Here is a 21,873-nt window from a genome sequence, read left to right as displayed (position 1 = left end):
GGTCCATGAAAATATATTCAGAAGTATGAACAAAGAGGTAAGAAATAAATTGGAAAATATGAATGTAGCAAATTTAAGAGTACAGGATAACAGGTGGCCTTCAGTGCTTCTCAGTATATTTTATGTCATAAATTTTACTACCTCTTACCTTGGCTTTAATATGAATCTTACCAGCCAGGCATGGTGTAGACCTAAAACTGCCTCTTGAAACTACTGACGCTAAGGCAAGAGGATTGCAAATTCAAGGGAAGTGAAGCAGCTTAGTGGTTCTCATTTCAAAAAACTAAAATATGGCTGGGCATTGGTGACTCAAGCTTGTAATACTAGCTACTCAAGAGGCTGAGATCTCTGAGGATTTCAGTTTGAAGTCAGCACGAGCAGGAAAGTCCATGAGGCTCTTATCTCCATTTAGCCACCTGAAAATCAGAAGTAGAGCTGCAGCTTAAAATGGGAGAGTGCTAGCCTTGAGAAAAAAAAGTTCAGGGACAGTGCCTAGGCCCTAAGGTCAAGCCCTACAATCAACAAAAATAATTAAGTTAAAATATAGGACTAGAGGTGCAGCTTAGTAGTAGAGTACCTGCCTACCTAAAATCTTCTAGGCTTTGGGTTTGATCCCCAACAGTAGAAAGAAACAAAAAGATATTGTACAAAATTTGTCATTTTCCCCCCCAGTTGTGGGGCTTGAACTCTGGGCCTGGGTGCTGTCCCTGAGCTCTTCAGATCAAGGCTAATGCTTTACCACTTGAGCTACAGCGCCACTTCCAGTTTTTTGATGGTTTATTGGAGGTAAGAGTCTCTTGGACTTTCCTGCCCGGGTTGGCTTTGAACCGTGATCCTCAGATCTCAGCTTCCTGAGTAACTAGGATTATAGGCGTGAGCCACTGGCACCAGGCTAAATTTGTCAAGTTTTAAGGGTGGTATTTTGGAGCTCTAACAATACTTACTTGAATGAATCATCATTAATTCCTGATGTTTACCCCCTGATCTTTCAGGTACAGAACATCTGGATAGTTTTCAGTTTGTTCTTTTTACATTCAGTCCTGCTTTTTCCCCCCTCCTCTCGTTGTTTAAAGGAGCTAGGTGCTAGTGGCTCATACCCGTAATCCTAGCCACTCAGGAGGTTGAGATCTAAGTATGACAGTTTGAACCCAGTCTGGCAGAAAAGTCCCTGTGAGACTCTTATCTCCAATTAACTACTGAAAAACTGGAAGTGGCACTGTGGTTCAAAGTGGAAAAGTGCTGCCTTGAGCAAAAGAGCTCAGGGAGGGGCTGGGAATGTAGCTTAGTGGTGGAGTGCTTGCCTACCATGCATGAAACCCTGGGTTGGATTCCTCAGTACCACATAAACAGAAAAAGCTGGAAGTGGCACTGAGGCTCAAGTGGTAGAATGCTAGCCTTGAGTAAAAGAAGCCCAGGGACAGTACCTAGGCCTGAGTTTTCTAGCCTCATGACTGACAAAAAAGAAAAAAGAGTGGTGGGTTTTTTTGTTTGTCTGCCATGGGACTTGAACTCTGGGCTTGGGTGCTGTCCCTGACTTCTTCAGTTCAAGGCAATTGCTCTACCACTTGAGCCACAACCACTTCTGATTTTCTGGTGGTTTATTGGAGATAAAGAGTTTCACAGACTTTCCTGCCCAGGCTGGCTTTGAACCAGGATCCTCAGCCTCCCTTGTAGCTAGGATTACAGGTGTGAGCCACCAGTATCCGGCCCCATCCCCCAAAAGAAAAAGATTTTTAAAAGCCTCTGGTAATATATTTTGCTAATTATAACACTTGAGGTTTTGGAGGGTGTTTTTGTTGCTGTTTTGGGCGTGCGTGCGTGTATGTGTGTGTGTATGTGTTTAAAAATAGGGATTTCTGTGCCCCAGTCCCAAGAATTTCAGGGAATGTGAGTCCTGAGACTCCACAGTCAACACACACACACACACACACACACACACACACACACACACACACACACACACACACACACACACACACACACACACACACACACACACACACACACACACACACACACACACACACACACACACACACACACACACACACACACACACACAATGTGTGTGTGGTCATGTTGAATAAATTCAATTTAAGAATGACTGACTAAAGCTGGACACTGGTGGCTTATACTTGCTAGCCTAACTATTCGGAGGTTAAGATCTGAAGATAAGGTTGGAATCCAGCCAGGCAGGAATGTCTTTAGGACTCTCATCCCCAGTTAACCACCAAAAAGCCCAAGATGGAGCTGAGTCTTTAAGTAAAAAAAAAAGCCTAGCCGGGCACTGGTGGCTCACGCCTGTAATCCTAGCTACTCAGGAGGCTGAGATCTGAGGATCGTGGTTCAAAGCCAGCCCTGGCAGGAGAGACCGTGAGACTCCTATCTCCAATAAACCACCAGAAAACCGGAAGTGGCTGTAGCTCAAGTGGTAGAGCACTCACCTTGAGCTGAAGAGCTGAAGGACAGCGCCCAGGTCCAGAGTTCAAGCCCCACGACTGACCAAAAAAAAAAAAAAAAAGCCTAGGGCCTGAATGTCCCAGGACAGGCGTGCGCACGCACGCACGCACGCACGCACACACACACACAGAATGACTAAGTGAAACAGTAGTTTTTTGTTTATATTTTATTAGGATCTCTCTCTCTCTCTCTCTCTCTCTCTCTCTCTCTCTCTCTCTCTCTCTCTCTCTCTCTCTCCTCTCCCTCTCCCTCTCTCTCTCTCTCTCCCTCTCCCTCTCTCCCTCTCTCTCCTTTTTTGCCAGTCCTGGGGCTTTAACTCAGGATCTGGGCTCTGTCCCTGAGCTTTTTGCTCAAGGCTAGCACTCTACCACATGGAGCCACAGCTCCATTTCTGGCTTTCTCTGTATATGTGGTACTGAGGAATCAAACCCAGGGCTTCATGCATGCTTTGTAAGCACTCTACTAAGCCACATTCTCAGCCCCTATTAGGATTTCTTTTATGCTGTATATAAATAAATTCCGACATTATAAATTAGAATTATAAAATTCTCCTTAACTTCTCCTCTTGATTTTTTTTTTGGGGGGGGGTTCTGGTACTTGGGCTTTAACTCAGGACTTTACCAATCTAGGTTAGCTTTTACACTCAAGCTGGCATTCTAGCTACACCTCCACTTCTAGGTATGTTTTTTGTTTGTTTTCTAGTGTGTGTGTATCCTGGAGCTTGAAATTCAGGTCCTTGGACACTATCCCTAAACTTTTTTTCTGTTTTTGCTCCTTTCCCTGTTTGTTTACTTTTTTATACTTCTTTTTTTCCTTTCTTGGTGGTTAATTGGCGATAAGAATCTCATGGACTTTCCTGCAGCAGGCTGGCTTTGAACTGCTTTCCTCAGATCTCAACTTTCCTGAAACCTAGGACTGGCGCCCAGCTCCCTTCTAGCTTTTTTTTTGCTGGTTAGTTGGAAAAAAGAGTCTCTTGGGTCTGTCTGCCCCCTGGCTTTAAACATCCATTCTCAGATTTCAGCCTTAGTAGCTAGGAAGAGAAAGGCCACTGGAGATCAGCTTTCCTCTTAGATTTCTTCAGATTTTTTTTTTTTTTTTTGGTCCGGTCGTGGGGCCTGAACTCTGGGCCTGGGCGCTGTCCCTCAGCTCTTCAGCTCAAGGCTAGCGCTCTACCACTTGAGCCATGGCGCCACTTCTGGCTTTTTTCTTTTTGCTTATGTGGTGCTGAGGAATCGAACCCAGGGCCTCATGCATGCAAGGCAAGCACTCTACCACTGAGCCACCTTCCCAGCCCCTCTTCAGATTTTTATAAGGTGTTAGGAGTCAATATCCATTCCCTTAGTTAGAAGTTGTTGGGATTCCCATCTACATTATGACTATGCGTATACATTCTTTTTAGACTTTGCAAAAAGCACAAGGAAAATACAAAAATATTTTAAAATGTATACATTGATATATAGAACATTGGTTCTTTTCCTATTAGTTTTTTTCTTTTTTCCAGATTATTGATTACTTAAGAAAGGTACTATTAAGCTGGGTGCCGATGACTCATACCTATAATCCTAACTACTCAGGAGACTGAGATTGAAGGATTGCAGCAAAATCCATGAAACTTACTCCAAATAACAAACACCCCTCCCCCATTCTCCCCTCCCAAAAAAAATCTGGAAGTGGCCAGGCACTTCCACTTCCAGATTTTGAGCCACTAGTGGCTCAAAACCAGCACAGGCAGGAAAGTACTTGAGACTCTAATCTCCAGTTAACAACCAGAAATGTGGAAGTGGCTCTGTGGCTCAAAGTGGTAGAGTGCTAGCCTTGAATAATAGAGCCCAGAGACAGAGCCCAGGCCCTGATTACAAGCCCTACTACCTACTGCCAAAAAAAAAAAAAAAATCTGGAAGAGGAGCTGTGGTTTAGTGGTAGAGTACTAGCCTTGAGCAAAAAAGCAAGCAGATAGCACCTAGGCCATGAGTTCAAGCCCTTGGACTGGCACCAAAAAAAAAGGAACAGTATAATTACAGTGGTCTTAGCCAAACTTTGCCTTACAAAGTGTGTAACCTTTATTCTTTTATTCCTTTTATATTAAATCTAGATGTTGATTCTAGAGAGATGTTAAACTAGCGAATTCTATTGAAGATAGATAGATAGATAGATAGATAGATAGATAGATAGATAGATAGATAGATAGATAGATAGCCAGGCTCGAAGGCTGAGATTTGAGGATCACGGTTCAAAGTAGCATGGGCAGGAAAGTTCATGAGCCTCTTAACTCCAATAAACTACTCAGAAAAAGCCAGAAGTGGTGCTGTGGCTCTAGGGGTACAGTGCTAGCCTTGAGCAAAAAGCTCAGGGACAGTGGCCAGGCTCAAGAATTTAAGTCCCAGGACTGGCGCGCGCGCACACGCGCGCTCTCTCTCTCTCTCTCTCTCTCTCTCTCTCTATATATATATATAGATAGATAGATAGATAGATAGATAGATAGATAGATAGATAGATAGATAGATATAGATATAGATATATATTCTTCCCTATCCTCTCTCCACCAGGTTTCTTTTTTTTGGGGTGGGGGGGTCCGTTCATGGGGCCTGAACTCGGGCCTGGGAACTGTCCCTCAGCTCTTCAGCTCAAGGCTAACGCTCTACCACTTGAGTCATCTTCCCAGCCCTCTGCCAGGCTTCTTAACTGCTGCTACTCATTCTATCTACAGTTACTCTTTGGCCACAATTTCTACTTGCTTTATTTGTATCCTACAAATCTTGCCCAGATATTTGTTTTCTGGGATGAAGAAACTTAATTTTCAGGTAGGGCACAAATGGGAGGCCCCAAGTTTAAGCGCCAGTACCGCCTAAATAAATAAATGAAATAGAAGGGAGGAGAGAGAAGATCATAATGATAAGGAAAAACTACTTTTAAAGTTAGAGAAGTGGCACATTTCTCTACAGTAGACTCTTGATACCCAGGAGTATGATTCCAAGAAGATTGCAGTTAGGGGGCTGGGAAGGTGGCTCAGTGGTAGAGTGCTTGCTTTGCATGCATGAGGCCTTGGGTTCGATCCTTAGCACCACATAAGCAGAAAAAGCCAGAAGTGGTGCTATGGCTTTAAGTGGTAGAGTGCTAGCCTTGAGTTAAGGCCCCACGATCGACCAAAAAAAAAGATTGCAGTTAGGAAAACTGTGAATGCTCAAGAGGCATAGAATTTAGTACTATATTGCCTGATTCACTTTTCCCATATTACCACCCAACTTCTGCCAAAGACTATTGACTTTCAACAGAAAATTACTCAGTTTGAACAGCTCACTTATTGCACAGCTGTTTTGCTCAGTTTGTATGCTCTTATCTACTCTCACTTGAGTCTAGCATTTTTTTGTTTTTATTGTTATTATAAAGTTGATGTACAGAGGGGTTATAGTTAAAAGGCCAGCTTTCCCCCTCACACACATAGTCATAGGGCTTTAACTTGAGGGGCATAGGCACTGCCCCTGAGCTTTTTTTTTTTTTGTCAGTTGTGGGGCTTGAACTCTAGGCCTGGGCACTGTCCCTGAGCTCTTCAGCTCAAGGCTAGCGCTCTACCACTTGAGCCACGCTGCCACTTCTGGCCTTTTCTGTTTATGTGGTGCTGAGGAATCAAACCCAGGGCCTCATGCATGCAAGGCAAGCACTGTGAGCCACCTTCCCAGCCCCTGTCCCTGAGCTTTTGTGCTTTAGGCTAGCACTCTACCATTTTGAGCCACAGCTCCACTTCTGGTTTTCTGGTGGCTAATTAATTGGAGATGAGTCTCACTGGCTTACCTGCTCAGTCTGGCTTCAAACCAGATCTTCTGATCTCAGCCTCCTGAGTAGCTAGGATTACAGGAGTGAGCTGCTGGTGCCTGGCTTCCATTTGCTTGTTAAGAGACATATTTTCACAAAACTGAGGGCAGGAAAACCACAACTATTTAAACAAAACTAACAACAATGTAAGATTTGAGAGCCTTTTGAATCAACTGAGCAGCATAATGAACACATGGGAATTTAAAAGTTTCTTTTTTGTTGTTGTTGTTGTTGGCTGTGGGGCTTGAACTCAGGGCCTGGACACTGTCCCTCAGCTCTTCAGCTCAAGGCTAGCGCTCTACCACTTGAGCCATAGCACCACTTTTGGTTTTTTGGTGGTTAATTGGAGATGAGTCTCATGGACTTTACTGCCCAGGTTGGCTTTGAACTGTGATCCTCAGATCTCAGCCTCCTGAGTAGCTAGGATTATAGGCATGAGCCACCAGTGGCCGTCTAAGTTTCCTTTTTGAAATTTTTTTTTTATGATTTTTGACTATGCTTGGTCAAAACTACATGTAATACAATCTGTGAATAATGCAGGCTTACTGTAGTCCAAATCTTAGCACAGTACTCAAGTCCTAGCACATCATTCAGGAGACTAAAGCAGGAAGACTGAGAGTTCAAGGGCAGTCTGAGGTTTATAGCAATTTCCTGTCTCAAAAAAACCCAACTCTAGGCCCTGGGTTCAATTCCTCAGAACTACATAAACAGAAAAAGCCAGAAGTGGCACTGTGGCTCAAGTAGTAGAGTGCTAGCCTTGAGCTGAAGAGCTGAGGGACAGCGCCCCAGGCCAAGAGTTGAGATGCCACAACTGACCAAAAAAAGAAAAACATTGGTTTGAGCTTAGGGCTTCCCACTAAGCTTTCAACTTTTTTCACTCAAAGCTGGCACTCTACCACACCTCTACTTCTGGCTTTTTGCCAGTTAATTGGAGATTGTCAGATTTGTCTGCCTAGACTGTCTTTAAACCACAGATCAGGCTCCTGAGTAGCTAACTAGTATTACAGTTATGATTCACCAGTGCCCAGCCTGAGTTCATTTTAATACATTCTTTCCTATCTAGTTACCACCTTTTCCTTTCTCTGGCTTTAGACTCTTTGAAATCGATTTGTCTTTCAGTTCCTGAAATACATTTATTAGCCTAGCTCTACACTTAGCTGAAGTACCCAGCTCTATATGGGTTAATAAAATCTGTTATAAGATACTTCGGGGCCATGTTTCTGTAATAAAAAACATGTTTCCCTGAAACTTGTCCATATGACATCTCCTTCCAAGGAGTTAGAGATTGTTCACCCCTTTATATTTTACACTATTACTCTTTCTCCTTTCACATTTGCTACCATACAACTTGAACCAGGCCTCTAGCCCTCATTTTTTTAATATCTAAAGTTCCCTTCCAGTTTTCTTTTTTTCTTTTAGCAAAGCAGTAATGACTAAAACTTTCTAAGTAGTTCTCCCTATTTTCCCAAATCTCTTTTACTTTTGCTCTTGGTTTTAGAGGAATAATCATCCAGAACTTTATCACTGAAGTTTCACTGTATCAAAAATAACCCTATACATCTGGGTGCTGTTTGATCACACCTATAATCCTCACTGAGTACTCAGAAGGCTGAGCTCAGAGGATTGAAATTTGTTTAATTTTTTGCTAGCCACATTCCCAGCCTCAGAGGATTGAAATTTGAAGGCTTCCCAGGCAGGAAAAATCCCTGAGAAATTTATCTCTAATCATCAGAAAACTGGAAATGGAACTGTGGCTCAAGTGGTAGAGCCATACCCTCAGAGCAGAAAAGCTCAGGGAGAGTACCAAAGCCCTGAGTTCAAGTCCCTGGACTGGCATACATAAAAATAAATAAAATAAAACAACATTATAGCCAAGCACTGGTGCCTCATACCTGTAACCCTAGCTACTCAGGAGGCTGAGCTCTAAAGACTGAAGTTGGAATCTAATCTGAGTAAAAAATTCTTATCTCCTATTAACCACCAAAAGCTGGAAGTGGAATTGGGGCTTAAATGGTAGTGTGCCAGATGAGCATAAAAGCTAAGGAATAACACCCTTAGTTCAAGCCCCAGTATCAGTACAAATAATAAAACAACACTATCGTACAACAGTACACAGTTTATAACAGGTGTAGGATCGGGCTGTTAAACTTACATATACCTAAATTTCAAAGTTGCAACTCAAATTTTTTTTTTTTTTGGGTCCGGTCATGGGGCCTGAACTCTGGGCCTGGGCGCTGTCCCTCAGTTCTTCAGCTCAAGGCTAGCGCTCTACCCCTTGAGCCACAGTGCCACTTCCGGCTTTTTTTCTTTTTGCTTATGTGGTGCTGAGGAATCGAACCCAGGGCCTCAGGCATGCAAGGCAAGCACTCTACCATTGAGCCACCTTCCCAGCCCCAACTCAAAATTTTTACATGACTTGACATATTATCTCTCACATATTATCTCTCTCTTGTTCATAACTTTTTTTGGGGGGAGGAGGGAGCACAGGTTCAAGAGGGTTTTAAGCACTAGGGCTTGAACTCTGGGCCTGGGCACTGTCTTTTAGCTTTTTTGCTCAAGATTGACACTGCTACTTGAGCCACAGCTCTGTTTCTGGAGATAAGTCTTCTGGACTTTTGTGCCCAGGCTGGCTTTAAATCACAATCCTCAGATCTCAGCCTCCTGTAGCTAGCCACTGCCACTTCTGGCTCTTAGTTGGTTAATTAGAGATAAGTCTGCAATTTGTCTTCCTAGGCTGGCAGATCTCCACATCCTGAATGAGCCACCAGCTCCCAGCTACCTTTTTCCTTATTTATTTATGCATACATAAACACTGTGCTGGAGATTGAACCCAGAACTTTGTATCTGCTAGGCAGCTACTTATCCACTCTTTTTTCTTTTTCAGGCAAGGTCTTGGCTGTGTATCTCAGGTTGACTATGTAGTCAAGATCTTTTTTGTGCTTCCAGTGCTGGGATTGAGCCGAAGTTGTAGTTTAACAGTTTGCCAAGTGCTGGGATTATAGTCATATACCAGTAGGCCCAGCATGGTTTGTGTTGAAATTAAAATAAATTGGCTTCTTTCTCTAATATTTAAAGTGATCTTTGCCTAAAATTCATAGAAGATGAAATATCTTATTTTGGTCTTACTTTATAATTTAACCTTTTCTAGGGCACTGAGTTTTGAAATACTTATTACAGCCACTATACTAATGTCTTAAAGATATGTTCAGATGTTTGCAAAAGTCTGGACTACTACAATGTATTATAATCATAGATCTTGTACATACATAAGTCTTTATTTCCAGGCTGGGATGGTGGCTCAGTGGTAGTGTGTTTGCCTTGCATGCCTGAAGCCCTGGGTTCGATTCCTCAGCACCACATAAGCAAAAAGAAAAAAGCCGGAAGTGGCGCTGTGGCTCAAGTGGTAGAGTGCTAGCCTTGAGCTGAAGAGCTGAGGGACAGTGCCCAGGCCCAGAGTTGAGGCCCCATGACCGGACCCAAAAAAAAAAACCTCTTTATTTCCTTACCCAGATATAAATGGCATATCTTCAGATATCTTGTTAAGTAATGTGGAGGAAACTTTTTCAAAATTTGTGTAGTTTTCAAGTTCTTCTTGTTTTGTTTTTGGTTGCTTTAGAAGCAAAGGGCATGTCATTATAGCGATTCTTGAGATGTAGAAATAAGAGATCTATTAGAACTTTATTTACACTGGTTTAAATATTGTTAATGTAGAATATGAGTTTGTACATTATTTAAACCCTTTATGCTCTGTTAAAAACTGGCAAATAAGTGGGGTACTAGTGGCTCACGCCTGTAATCCTAGCTACTAAGGAGGCTGAGATCTGAAGATCGTGGTTCAAAGCCAGCCCGGACAGGAAAGTCCATCAGACTCTTAACCTCCAGTTAACCACCAGAAAACCAGAAGTGGTGCTGTGGTCCAAGTGGTAGTAGAGCGCTAGCCTTGAGCTGAAAAGTTGAGGGACAGTGCCCAGACCCAGAGTTCAAGCCCCACGACCAACAAAACAAAAAAACAAAAACAACGAAACAAACAACAAAAAAAAAAACTGGCAAATAAGCCAGGTGCCTGTTGTTCACACCTGTAGTCCTACCTACTCAAGAGGCTGAGTTCTAAGGACTGTGGTTTGAAGCCAGCAGTGACAGGAAAGCTTGTGAGACATACCTCCAGTTAGCTGAAAGAGGTAGAGCACTATCCTTGAGCAAAAAAAGCTCAGGCAAGTTCAAGCCCAGGACTAGCCCTGGAAAAAAAAATATATAGCCAGGTGCTGGTCCTTTGTACCTGTAGTCCTAGCTATTCAGGAGGCTGAGATCTGAGGGATACAGTTCAAAGAAAAAAAAACAAAACTTGTAAATAGTAGCAATAGGGTAATTAAAAAAATGAACACAGAACAAAGTGAAGTCTTGAGCTGTTGTTCAAATTAACAAAATATTATAGAAATAAGTTCACATTGTATTTGTATATCCCTGCTATATTGAAGTCTCTATTATTTTATTGTTATTTTTTTATCGGTTGTGGAGCTTGAACTCTGGGCCTGGGCACTGTCCCTCAGCTCTTCAGCTCAAGGCTAGTGTTCTACCACTTGAGCCACAGCACCACTTCCAGCTTTTTCTGTTTATGTGATTCTGAGGAATTGAACCCAGGGCCTCAGGCATGCAAGGCAAGCATTCTACCACTGAGCCACCTTCCCAGCCCCTTGAGTTATTTTTTATAATAATGAATTAGGTGTTGGAATTAGTCAACATACACTACAAGGAATGTGAGTAATTCCCTGACTCTCATGCTTTTTATAGTGTTTAGCACAGAAAGCCTAAGAAATTTATAAAAATACATCCTGAAAGCCAGGATCACACCTGTAATCCTAGCTACCCAGGAGGCTGAGAGCTAAGGATTGTGGTTCAAAGCCAACCTTGGCAGGAAAGCCTCTAAGAGTCTGATCTCCAATTAACAACCAGAAAACTGGAGGTGGAGCTATGGTAGAACACTAGCCTGAAGCAGAAAAGGGTCAGGGATAGCATCCAAGCCTGAGTTCCAGCCCCATCACTGATTAAAAAAAAATCCATACTGAGCAGCCATGTGCTATGAATAGTTGGATTTTTAGAAGTTGTAAAGGAGTATTTATATCATGAATGTGATTTGATTTTCTTTCACTTGATAGGAAACAGCTCCTCTTTTTCTGAAGAGAAAGGTGAATCTGATGATGAGAAACCAAGGAAAGGAGAAAGACGATCTTCCAGGGTCAGACAGGTAACTCATACCTCCTAAAACTCACCTTTTTGAGCTGTGCTTTAGTATTACTTTCCCTTCTTTCTCAGACTATTTTAGTAATAATTCTACATTTCCATGTGTTCATCTTTTTGTTCTTTGTCATATTTCTAGTGTTGTGTTGTTTGTGGCTGGGTACTGGTAGCTTACTCAGGAGCTTACCCAGGCAGACAAATTGGATAGAGACTTACTTCTAACCAACAGAAAGGCAGAAGTAGAGGTGGGACTCAAATAGTAAAATAAGTTAAGAAGGTCTACAAGAGTTTTGAGGTCCTGAGCTCAAACACAATACAACACATGCACAAGACCTGCAGGTGAAAGGTAGAAAACTGCTTTATATTTTAGACAGGATTATTAGACAAGATATAGCATAATTAGCTATTAAAATTTTGGAACTGCTGAACACCTGTGTGGCTCACACATGTAATCCTAGCTGCTTAGGAGGATGAGATCAGGAGGATTATGATTTGAAGCCTGCCTGGGCATAAGGTTTGCAAAATACCCTCACCCCCTCTCAACAGGTAAAAAGTTGGGTTGGGATGGTGAAAAGCTAGACCCAATTTTTAAAAAAAGAGTGAAAACAATAAGGGCTGGGGTATGGCTTAAGTGGTAGAGGGCCTGTAAGCACAAGTTCCTCAGTTCAGAGCAGCACCACACACATAAAGAAATACACCCGTATGATGCAATTAATCATGTTAAATATTAGTAGTTATTTCTTTTCTGCTTTCTACTTGTTCTATTCAGTTTTACTTATGTGTGTATTTATTTTTTGTGTGCAAGTTCTGGGGCTTGAACTCATGGCGATGCTGTCCCTGAGCTTTTTTTGCTCTACCACTTGAGCCACAGCTCCACTTTTGGCGTGCGTGCGTGCGTGCGTGCGTGCGTGCGTGCGTGCGTGTGTGTGTGTGTGTGTGTGTGTGTGTGTGTGTGTGTTTAGAGTGTGGTTAGAGATGAAAAATCTTACGTAATTTCTTGCTTGGAGTGGCTTGGATCTTCATATCTCAGCCTCCTGAGTAGCTCTTGCTATAAGTATGAGCCATTGGTACTCAGCCATATTTGTTTTTTAAAACTTAAAAGATGGAAAAATGAACTAGAAGGAACTTTATTATTGTAGTCCATTGGTTACTATTTTGATTCTAAAGAGTTCATAATACTTGTGGTGATTTTATCTGCTGTCACACCTGTTTTTGTGTTGCTGAAAGTATCATTGAATTTTTCCTTCCTAGAGGTTATATTGTAAGATAGTTTTTCTGTGTTGATTATGAGCAAATATATTTAGAACTGTTGTTTGTTTTTTTCAGGCAAGGGCAGCTAAACTCTCTGAGTGTAGCCAGGCTGCTGAAGAAGAAGAGGATCAAGAAACACCTTCTAGAAATCTGAGAGTCAGGGCAGATAGAAATTTGAAAAGAGAGGATGAAGAAGAGGAGGAGGAGGAAGATGATGATGAAGAGGAGGAGGAAGATGATGAGGGACAAAAATCTAGGGAGGCACCAGTTCTGAAACAGTTTGAAGAAGGAGAGAAAGAGAAGCCCAGAGAAAAACGAGAGGAAATGATGGATGAGAATCCTAACATAAGATCCCAAGAACAGCAGGAGGGTTTGGAGAGAGGAGGGCGAGTTACAAGATCTCAGGAAGAAGCTAGAAGAAGTCATCTGGCCAGACAGCAGCAAGAGAAAGAAGTGCAAATGGCTCCTCCCCTTGAGGAGGATAAAAGAGAAATGAAATCTTCACAGGGCTTGGAAGAGAAATCCCAATCTCCTTCCCCTCCTCAACTGACTGAGGATCTAGAGAAGGTCCCTGTTGTGCTACAGCCAGAGCAAACAGCCAGTGAAGAGGAGACTCCACCACCTTTACTTACCAAGGAAGCATCTTCTCCACCACCTCATGTACAACTCCAGAGTGGGGAAGACACTGAGCCCATGGAAGGCCCAGCACCCCCAGTTCTCATTCAGTTATCTCCTCCTAATACAGACACTGAGAGCAGAGAGTTATTGATATCTCAGCATACTGTCCAGTTGGTAGGAGGCATGTCTCCTTTGTCAAAACCTGCAGACACCAAAGTAGAATCTCTAGCAGAGAAAGTGTCAGAAGATAGTGTCTTGCCTCTAGTTCAGAAAAGCATACCGGCTGAATACTCAGCCCAGAAGTTTCTTAAAACTGAGTCAGAAAAATCTGCTCAGCCACTCCCTCTAACAGTGGAGGAATTAGCACCGGCCAAAGAGATCACTGCAGAGTCTCTGCAGCAGCAGTCTTTGGAACAGAAGGAGAGCATAAGGGTTTCTCATACTCTTTTCCCAAGCCACAGATTGAAGCAGTCAGCCGAATCATCGTCTAGCCGGTCTTCCTCCTCTTCATCCTCCAGTTCTAGATCCAGATCGCGCTCTCCTGACAGTTCAGGCTCTCACTCATCTCCACAATCCAAGCAGAGAGAAGTATCCCAGACAGGAGTTCAGACCAACCCTCATGGTAGACTTAAGACAGGCTCAAGGTCAACATCAGAGTCCAGGTCCCGTTCCCGATCCCGTTCAGCATCAAGCAGCAGCAGAAAAGTAAGCATGAGAGAGTCTGCATGTTCCATCTTCAGTGTTTTTCACCCTCAGAGTAGCCTGTCATAATTAAACCTTTAAGTTTCCAGTTCACTGATTACCTTTCCCCCTGTTAGTCAATGCATTGATAACTAATTGAGGTTCTTTTTCATTCTGAGTCTCTTTGCTTTCAAAGAATGTTGATTGCATTACTTTATCTCCTCTACTAATTAGAAATTTCTCAAGGGATTGGACGTGTATTTATGTATCTTAGTATCCAGCACATAGCTAGAACTTAATAAATTTGTTGAATAAGCAGTCAAGAAGATCATTAACTTAAATAGGAATAAATGGAAAATCAGAAAGATAAATTAGGTCAGCACAGATTAGTAAACATGTATTCCTACATACATATATCCAGTAGACACCAAATAAAGTAATTTTCTTTGTTTTCTATTTCTTCAGTCTCTGAGCCCTGGAGTCTCCAGGGACAACACCAGCTATACTGAAACCAAAGATCCCTCTTCTGTTCAAGAGATTGCAGCTCCACCAGTGCCACAGCTGCAGATTTTTGAACCAAAGGAGAGGCCCTCCACCTCCTCATCCTCTATCTTAATGAGGCGTATGAGCCAGCCTGAACCAGCTGAAAAACATATGACCCAGAGATTACAGTCTGAGCAGGTAGGCTATTGTGACCTCTCCGAAATGGGGTATGCAGTATTGAGACTGATTCTTGCATTTGCTTTGCTGTTACTTTGTTTTGTTTTTGAGACAGCCCCCCCCCAAAACACAGGATTACAGGCCTGTGCCCCCATACCTAGAGCATCTGTATGAATTATAAAGTGGAAAAATTAGTCAGACAAGGCTCCAGAAATAATGAGGGGGTGGGGTGTTCGTTAATCTATCTTACTCATTTCCAAGTCCCATGTGGACATACGACTGAGCTGCAGGGTTCTCATTCATCAACCCTTTTCTCTTTTATCTCTGTCTAAAAGGAACCCTTTTCTCCTTCCCTCTAGAATTTTCAGGGCTAAGGGTCTAGATGAGTGGTAGAGCTCCCCAAAATCTAAAAATGATTGTTGACATAGAATGTTACTTATCTTTAAGTTAACATTCAAGAATGAAATAATGGGCTGGGAAGGTGGCTCAGTGGTAGAGTGCTTGCCTTGCATGCCTGGGGCCCTGGGTTTGATTCCTCAGCACCACATAAGCAAAAAGAAAAAACCTGGAAGTGGCTCTGTGGCTCAAGTGGTAGAGCGCTAGCCTTGAGCTAAAGAGCTGAGGGACAGAGCCCAGGCCCAGAGTTCAGGCCCCACAACTGGACCCCCCCCCCAAAAAAAAATGAAATAACAAAGGGCTATTTGTGAACCCGGTATTATATATGTCCTTCCTTGCCCTTTTCCAGATCCAAGTTGAAAAAAGTGAACCAAGCAGATTTAACCCCTTTGTTATGTTTGTTTTTCCTGTCTTCTAACAGAGGAGCCCAAAGAAGTGTGAAGCTGAAGAGGCAGAGCCACCAGCTGCCACCCAGCCTCAAACCTCAGAGACTCAGACCTCTAATGTACCAGAATCAGAAAGGATTCATCAGGCTGTGTAAGTGATACATCTCAACTGGGATATGACAAGTAACTAAGAGTGTGGGACAGTTCTTTGCTCTCTATGTTTGGTTTTAAAAGGACAGCCCTACTGTCCTTTTAAAACAGGAAGGGAGAGATTTACCTGAACAAAAGCTAAAATTCAGTTACTATGGTGGAGTTGCCTCCAGAAATCCTTAAGGTAGTCTGAAAAGCTCTGATCAGAAGGAGCTAGAAAAGTGTCTCAAGTGGTAGAATGCTTGCCTAACAAGCATGCTATTACTGCCAAAAACATTTGGGATCATCTGGCCAAAATACTCAGCTCCTTTAAGGAACAAGCAAACAAGGCTTCTGCTTTTCTGCTCAAGACAGTGTAAGGGAATTAAGAAATCTAACTCAGTCTTTCATTCATAGTCACTGGTTATACCTGTCTTTTGTCTCTGGTTTTCTCTGTGGTGCTAGGTTTTGAACTCGAGCCCTCACACTTGCTAGGCAGGCCCTCCTTACCAGTGAACCATACTCTTTATTTTTTATTTTATATATTTTTTTTATTGTTTTGTTTTTTTTTTTTTTTTGATCGGTTGTGGGTCTTGAACTCTGAGACTGGGCGCTGTCCCCAAGCTCTTCCGCTTAAGGCTAGCATTATAGCACTTGAGCCACAGTGTCCAAAGCTTCCAGTTTTCTGGTGGTTGATTGGAGATAAGAGCCTCATGAACTTTGCTGCCCAGGCTGGCTTTGAACTGCGATCCTCAGATCTTAGCCTCTTGAGTAGCCAGGATTACAGGCATGAGCCACCAGTGCCTAGTGGGTTGGTTTTGTTTTTGTTTTTGTTTTTAAATGCCAATTCTGGGGCTTGAACTCAGGGCCTAGGTACTGTTGCTGAGCATTTTTTTTGCTTAAGGATAGTGCTCTACTAGCCACAGCTCCACTTCCAGCTTTTTGGTAGTTTATTGGAGATAAGCTGGCTTCAAAAGTGATTCTTAGATCTCAGTTTCCTCTGAATAGCTAAGATTACAGGTGTCAGCCACCAGTACCCAGTGACTTTGGCTTTCTTAAAGCAGGATCTCACTATGTACTCCAGACTGGCCTCAAACTTTAATCCTCCTGCTTCAGCCTCCCCAGTGCTAGGATTACAGGCAAGTGCTGCCACACTTGGCACAGTTTAATAGAGAATATTGAAGGTGTAAAGAGAGTAGCACAGGTGGGTACTGTTTTTTTATTTTTATTTATTTTCCTTGATTACATAGTCTGTCATTAATCACAGTCTATCCTTTAAGCACAAAGTACAGCAAATATGAATATCTTAGCAAGTTTTTATTTGAGTGCCTAAGATCCTTTGATCTTAAAAGTTAATAGAAGGCTGGGAATGTGGCTTGGTGGTAGAGTGCTTGCCTAGCATGCATGAAGCCCTCGGTTTGATTCCTTAGTACCACATAAACAGAAAAGTCTGTGAGTGGTGATATAGCTCAAGTGGTAGAACACTAGCCTTGAGGACAAAGAGCCTCGAGACAGGGCCCAGGCCCTGAGTTCAAGCCCCAGGACTGGCAGAGAGCAGGGCAGGGGGAGGGGGTGTGTGTTAATAGATGCTTTTAATCCTTAAATCCTAAGGATTTTTTTTTCTAGTCCTGAAGCTATCCCTGAGCTTCTTTGGCTCAAGGATAGCACCCTAGTATGTGAGCCACAGTTCCACTTCCAGCTTTTTTGGGTAGTTTATTGGAGATAAGAGTCTTATGGGTTTTTCTGCCCAGGCTGGCTTCAACAATGATCCTTAGATCTCAGCCTTTTGAGTAGCTAGGATTATAGGCATGAGCCACTGGTACCCAGCAAGAAATGTTCTTATATCAAGTTAAATTTGTAACTGATGTGCCATTCATTATTCTGAAATTACTATTATGAATTAAGAAGCAGTTGAACGAAGCCAGGTGTGGCAGTATATGTCTTAATCTCAGGAAGGAAAGGCTGACACAGGAAATCAAGTGTTTGAGGTCAGCTCTCGGATATTAAAGCCAAACCCCCCCCCCCAAAAAAAAAATAAAAGGAAGGAAGGAAAAAGAGAAAAGTGGTAATTGAACCAAAATTCTTGGCTTCAAAGTTTCATGGAAATTAAACTTTTTTTAAAAATGAAGTTTAAACATTAAGGATTCTGAACTGCTTTGTAGAATGCCCTATGTAGGCAGAAAAGTTGTTCTATACTTGTCATGTTTTAACATTAATACTACATGTTTCTCTGTATGTAATAACCTGATACTTACATTCTACTGAGAGCTTCAGTCTCTCTCTCTCTCTCTCTCTCTCTCTCTCTCTCTCTCTCTCTCTCTCTCTCTCTCTCTCTCTCTCTCTCTCTCTTTCTGATTCTAGGGCTTGAACTCAGGACGGCTAATTAGTGTTCTACCACTTTAGCTACAGTGCACTTCTAGCTTTTTCTGAGTACCTTATTGGAGATAAGAATCTCACAGACTTTTCTGCCCTGGCTGCGTTACCACTGTGATCCTCAAATCTGAGCCTCCTGAGTAGCTAGGATTATAGGCATGAGCCACCTGTGCCTGGCCAGTCTTTTAACTCTGAATTTTGGAGGGTGGTGGGCAGGTGACATGGTTTATTAACTCTTTCTTATCATTTTAATGATAGCTTTGAACTCTTTAACATAGCTTATACCTTGGGAAAATTGTTTCTATTGTTTGTGCTATCTTCTCATAATCTTGCCTCTGCTGCCATCTTTTGGCTGTTACATTTTTGGTTTGAAACCAAAAGTTCACCTTTTTTTTTTTCAGTTTTTATTTTTGCATTTTAAGATACATTAACTTTTGGAAAGGGGTTTTGCTTCTAGGACCATTAAATGTAAAACTTGGCAGATTCTGCAAAGTATTCAGAATTTCCAGCTACAGCTGGAACCATAAGGAAATCATCAATAAGGAAATGGGTGACAACCGTCCCTTTCATATGCATATTCAAACAGACATAATAACTGTTACCCATCCCCTGTTCCACGAAGGTACAGCATGACCTTTGTACACTGGCAGTTTCAAAGTAGATATTAGCAACCTGTAACTAATTGGGCCTGAAGAGCTGCTTCTTACACTTCACGAGAAGCAAGTAATCTGAAAAGCTATTTGAAAGCTTTAAAATTCTCTTGAGTATAAAATTCTCTGAGCAACAGAAAGGCTTTCTATACTGTTTCATTTATTTGTTTGTTTATTTTTGTTGGTTGTAGGGCTTGAACTCTGGGCCTGGGCGCTGTCCTTGAGTTCTTCAGCTCAAGTCTAGTATCCACCACTTGACCCGTAGAGCCACGTCCAGCTTTCTGGTGGTTATTTGGAGATAAGAGTCTCACAGACTTTCCTGCCTGGGCTTTGAACTGTGATCTTCAGATCTCAGCATCCTGAGTAGCTAGGGTTACAGGCATGAGCCACCAGCACCCAGCTCTTCCATTTTTTTTAAGTGCCTTTTATTTCTAGTCTTTTCCATTTAGGTCTAGGGCAAATGAAGCTTAAGAGTTTTTTCTCTCCAGGTGAATGTGGTTTTGACTTTCATTTTATGACTGAGATAACCTAGTCACATTGGTTCTGACAAAGCAATAGGTAAGTAGTACCTTAGGCAACTACTGAGATTGTCCATTGTTGTCTAGGCAAAATGCGTTTGAGCAGCCTGTAGGCTAGAAATGCAGTGTGCACTCAGGCATAGTTGACACATATCCCTCATCCCATTTTCCTTCTGCCTTGCAGTATGTTCCAACAACCTAACAAAAATATGTCCCAAAGCCTAAACCCATGAACTACTCTGGCATTGGATTTTGTAAACTCTTTGAGAAGCTTACCTACAGTTCATCTGGTTCATAACACTTCTCTAGTCTTTTGCCTCTCCAGAGGGCTAGCTAGTGTTCAATCTGGCAGTCTTCCAGAGCCCTGGGAAATTTTTTTTAATGGGATCAACAATACTCACTGGAAAAGACCTTTTTGGGTTTAACCTTGGATTTCTGTCTCAATAAGGCACATGACTAAAAACTAATAAAGTATGTGTGTGGGTGGGGGACAGTTAGACTTTACCTAAAGAACCTCTCACCACTTATTTAAGACATTGCTTGACTTTTTTTTTTTTTGCTGTACTTGGTTAAACATCTTCTGACTGTGATTGTGCCTGAGGAATTCTAAATTTATGAGGTAAGGTGTGTCTTTTCATTTTTCCAGGGGTATGTGAGCCCTCAGTCCTATTTCTGTTAAGCCTTATTCCAGAATTTAGTCTTCTGCCTGCTATGGATATAACAAAAATGTCCTCATACAGCAAAAATAATAGTACTTTCTTTACATTAAAGAACAGAGAACCTGGGCATGATGGGGCATGGCTGTGATCTCAGCACTCTGCAGACCAAGGCTGGAAGATTTTGGTCAAAGCAAGCCTGGACTACATAACATGTTCTAGAACAGCCTGAATAAAATACAAGACCTCGTTTCAAAAAGAACATGGGGGAGGAGGGAGGGAAGGGGGGAAAAGTATATATATATATATTTTTTTTAAATTTATTTATTTTTTATTTTTTAAATTTTTTTTTGTTGGTCATGGGGCTTGAACCTCTGGGCCTGGGCGCTGTCCCTCAGCTCTTCAGCTCAAGGCTAGCTCTCCCTCTCCCACAGTAATCTTACTAAATTTTCATAATAGGTTCTTAGTTTCACATGACTTTTTCTTTAATAATTAGAAGACAAACATATGCCTATATGATTTTTTCATTAATTTTCTCTGAATCTTATTCATATTCACATAGTTACTATTTTGTTTTGTTTTGTCCCTTGTGGGGCTTGAATACAGGGGCCTGGGAGCTGTCCCTGAGCTCAAGGCTACACTCTACCACTTTGAGCCACAGTGCCACTTCCAGTTTTCTGGTGGTTAATTGGAGATAAGAATTTCACAGCCTTTCCTGCCCAGGCTGGCTTTGAACTGTGATCCTCAGATCAGCTAGGATTACAGATGTGAGTCACCGGCACCTGCTTAATATATGTACTACAATGTGATATAATATTCAGGCAGTTCTATCCTTTGTTCTGAGCTACACACATTTTTTGTGCTATTTAATTGTGGATAGCTATCCCCACTCTGGGTCCCATATAGTTTCAGACTGAAGATAATCAGGAACATTTGTGCAAGAACCTAAATAAGGGAGAGAAGAGAGGGAACTATGTAGTCTTAAAAGGATGTGACAATTTCAAAGATTATTTATTTAGAAAAGAAAAGTCTTGGAAATTCTTGGGTTCCACAAAAACTGTCATAGTAAGAAAGTAGAAGGCACAAACTTATGTCTTTAAAAAGCCAAAGGAAAAAATGGTAAAAATCCATATTTTTGAAAAAAGGGAGGTAAAATTTCTAATAACAGAAAAATCTTCCTCCATGTAAGTCAGAATGCCAGTAAGAGGCATTTTAGCAGCTGAAAGTATTTTAGGACAATGGATGGGTAGGAAACTTTTATTTCAGGGTGTTTTGTTGTTATTTTGGTTTTTTGGTTGTGGGACTTGAACTCAGGACATGGGTGCTGTCCCAGAGCTTTTTCTGCTCTAAGCTAGTACTCTACCACTTTGAACCACAGAGCTACTTCTGGTTTTCTGGTGGTTAATAGGAGATAAGATTCTCATGGACTTTCCTACCTGGATCATCTTTGAACCACAATCCTCAGATCTCAGTCTCCAGAGTAGGTAGGATTAATGGCCAAACCACCAGCACCTGGCCTATTTGATAGTGTTCAAAGGTAATGTTTTCTGTGGGGTAATATTTTGTGGGGAATTCTATTTTAAAATGTTTTCAAGAAAACTTTTAGGTCAGCAAGCATTTAATAAGTATCCACTTTGTACCCATCATGACTCCCTAATTCTGAAATTACAGAGCATTTCTTTTTGTTTCCTCTGGGTTAAGGGCCAGGGATGCTGTTCCTAACTTTGAGGAACTCCGGGGGCGGGGGCAAGTAAACTAGTGGTTATTATACAGAGTGATATGACCATTGCCAAAAATTTTGTCATGCCAGGCACTAAGTAATTGGGCATCAGAGAAAGCAATTTGCTCTTTAAGTCAAAAAGAAAACTACAGAGCTGATGACATTGCTCAAATGAGAAAGCACCTGCCTAGTTTAAACCTGAATACAAAACAAAAAAACTACTTCAGAAGTGTTATCACATGAGGCAATGTCCTACTAAGGGGATTGGCATTGAACTCAGGGCCTGGGCACTGTCGCTTAATTTTTGTTGTTGTTGTTGGTGGTGGTGGT

The 21,873-nt window shown here is 42.0% G+C and overlaps 1 protein-coding gene across 6 annotated transcripts in view; it reads left to right on the top strand.

Annotated features, from left to right (window-relative positions):
• Window positions 1-21,873, top strand: part of Acin1 (apoptotic chromatin condensation inducer 1) — a 50,544-nt gene that overhangs the window by 11,771 nt on the left and 16,900 nt on the right. For all 6 annotated transcript variants that reach the window (XM_070025079.1, XM_070025063.1, XM_070025070.1 and 3 more), the window contains 4 exons: window positions 11,424-11,512; window positions 12,832-14,079; window positions 14,521-14,736; window positions 15,533-15,648. In XM_070025079.1, the coding sequence (XP_069881180.1) occupies window positions 11,424-11,512; window positions 12,832-14,079; window positions 14,521-14,736; window positions 15,533-15,648 (1,669 nt within the window). The remainder of the gene's footprint in view (window positions 1-11,423; window positions 11,513-12,831; window positions 14,080-14,520; window positions 14,737-15,532; window positions 15,649-21,873) is intronic.

Source organism: Dipodomys merriami, unplaced genomic scaffold (assembly GCF_024711535.1).
Source record: "Dipodomys merriami isolate MVZ:Mamm:240054 unplaced genomic scaffold, mDipMer1.0.p SCAF_1, whole genome shotgun sequence".
Classification (NCBI taxonomy): Eukaryota; Metazoa; Chordata; class Mammalia; order Rodentia; family Heteromyidae; genus Dipodomys; species Dipodomys merriami.
Note: the sequence above shows the minus strand (reverse complement) of the source record. Positions and strands in the feature narration are given on the sequence as shown.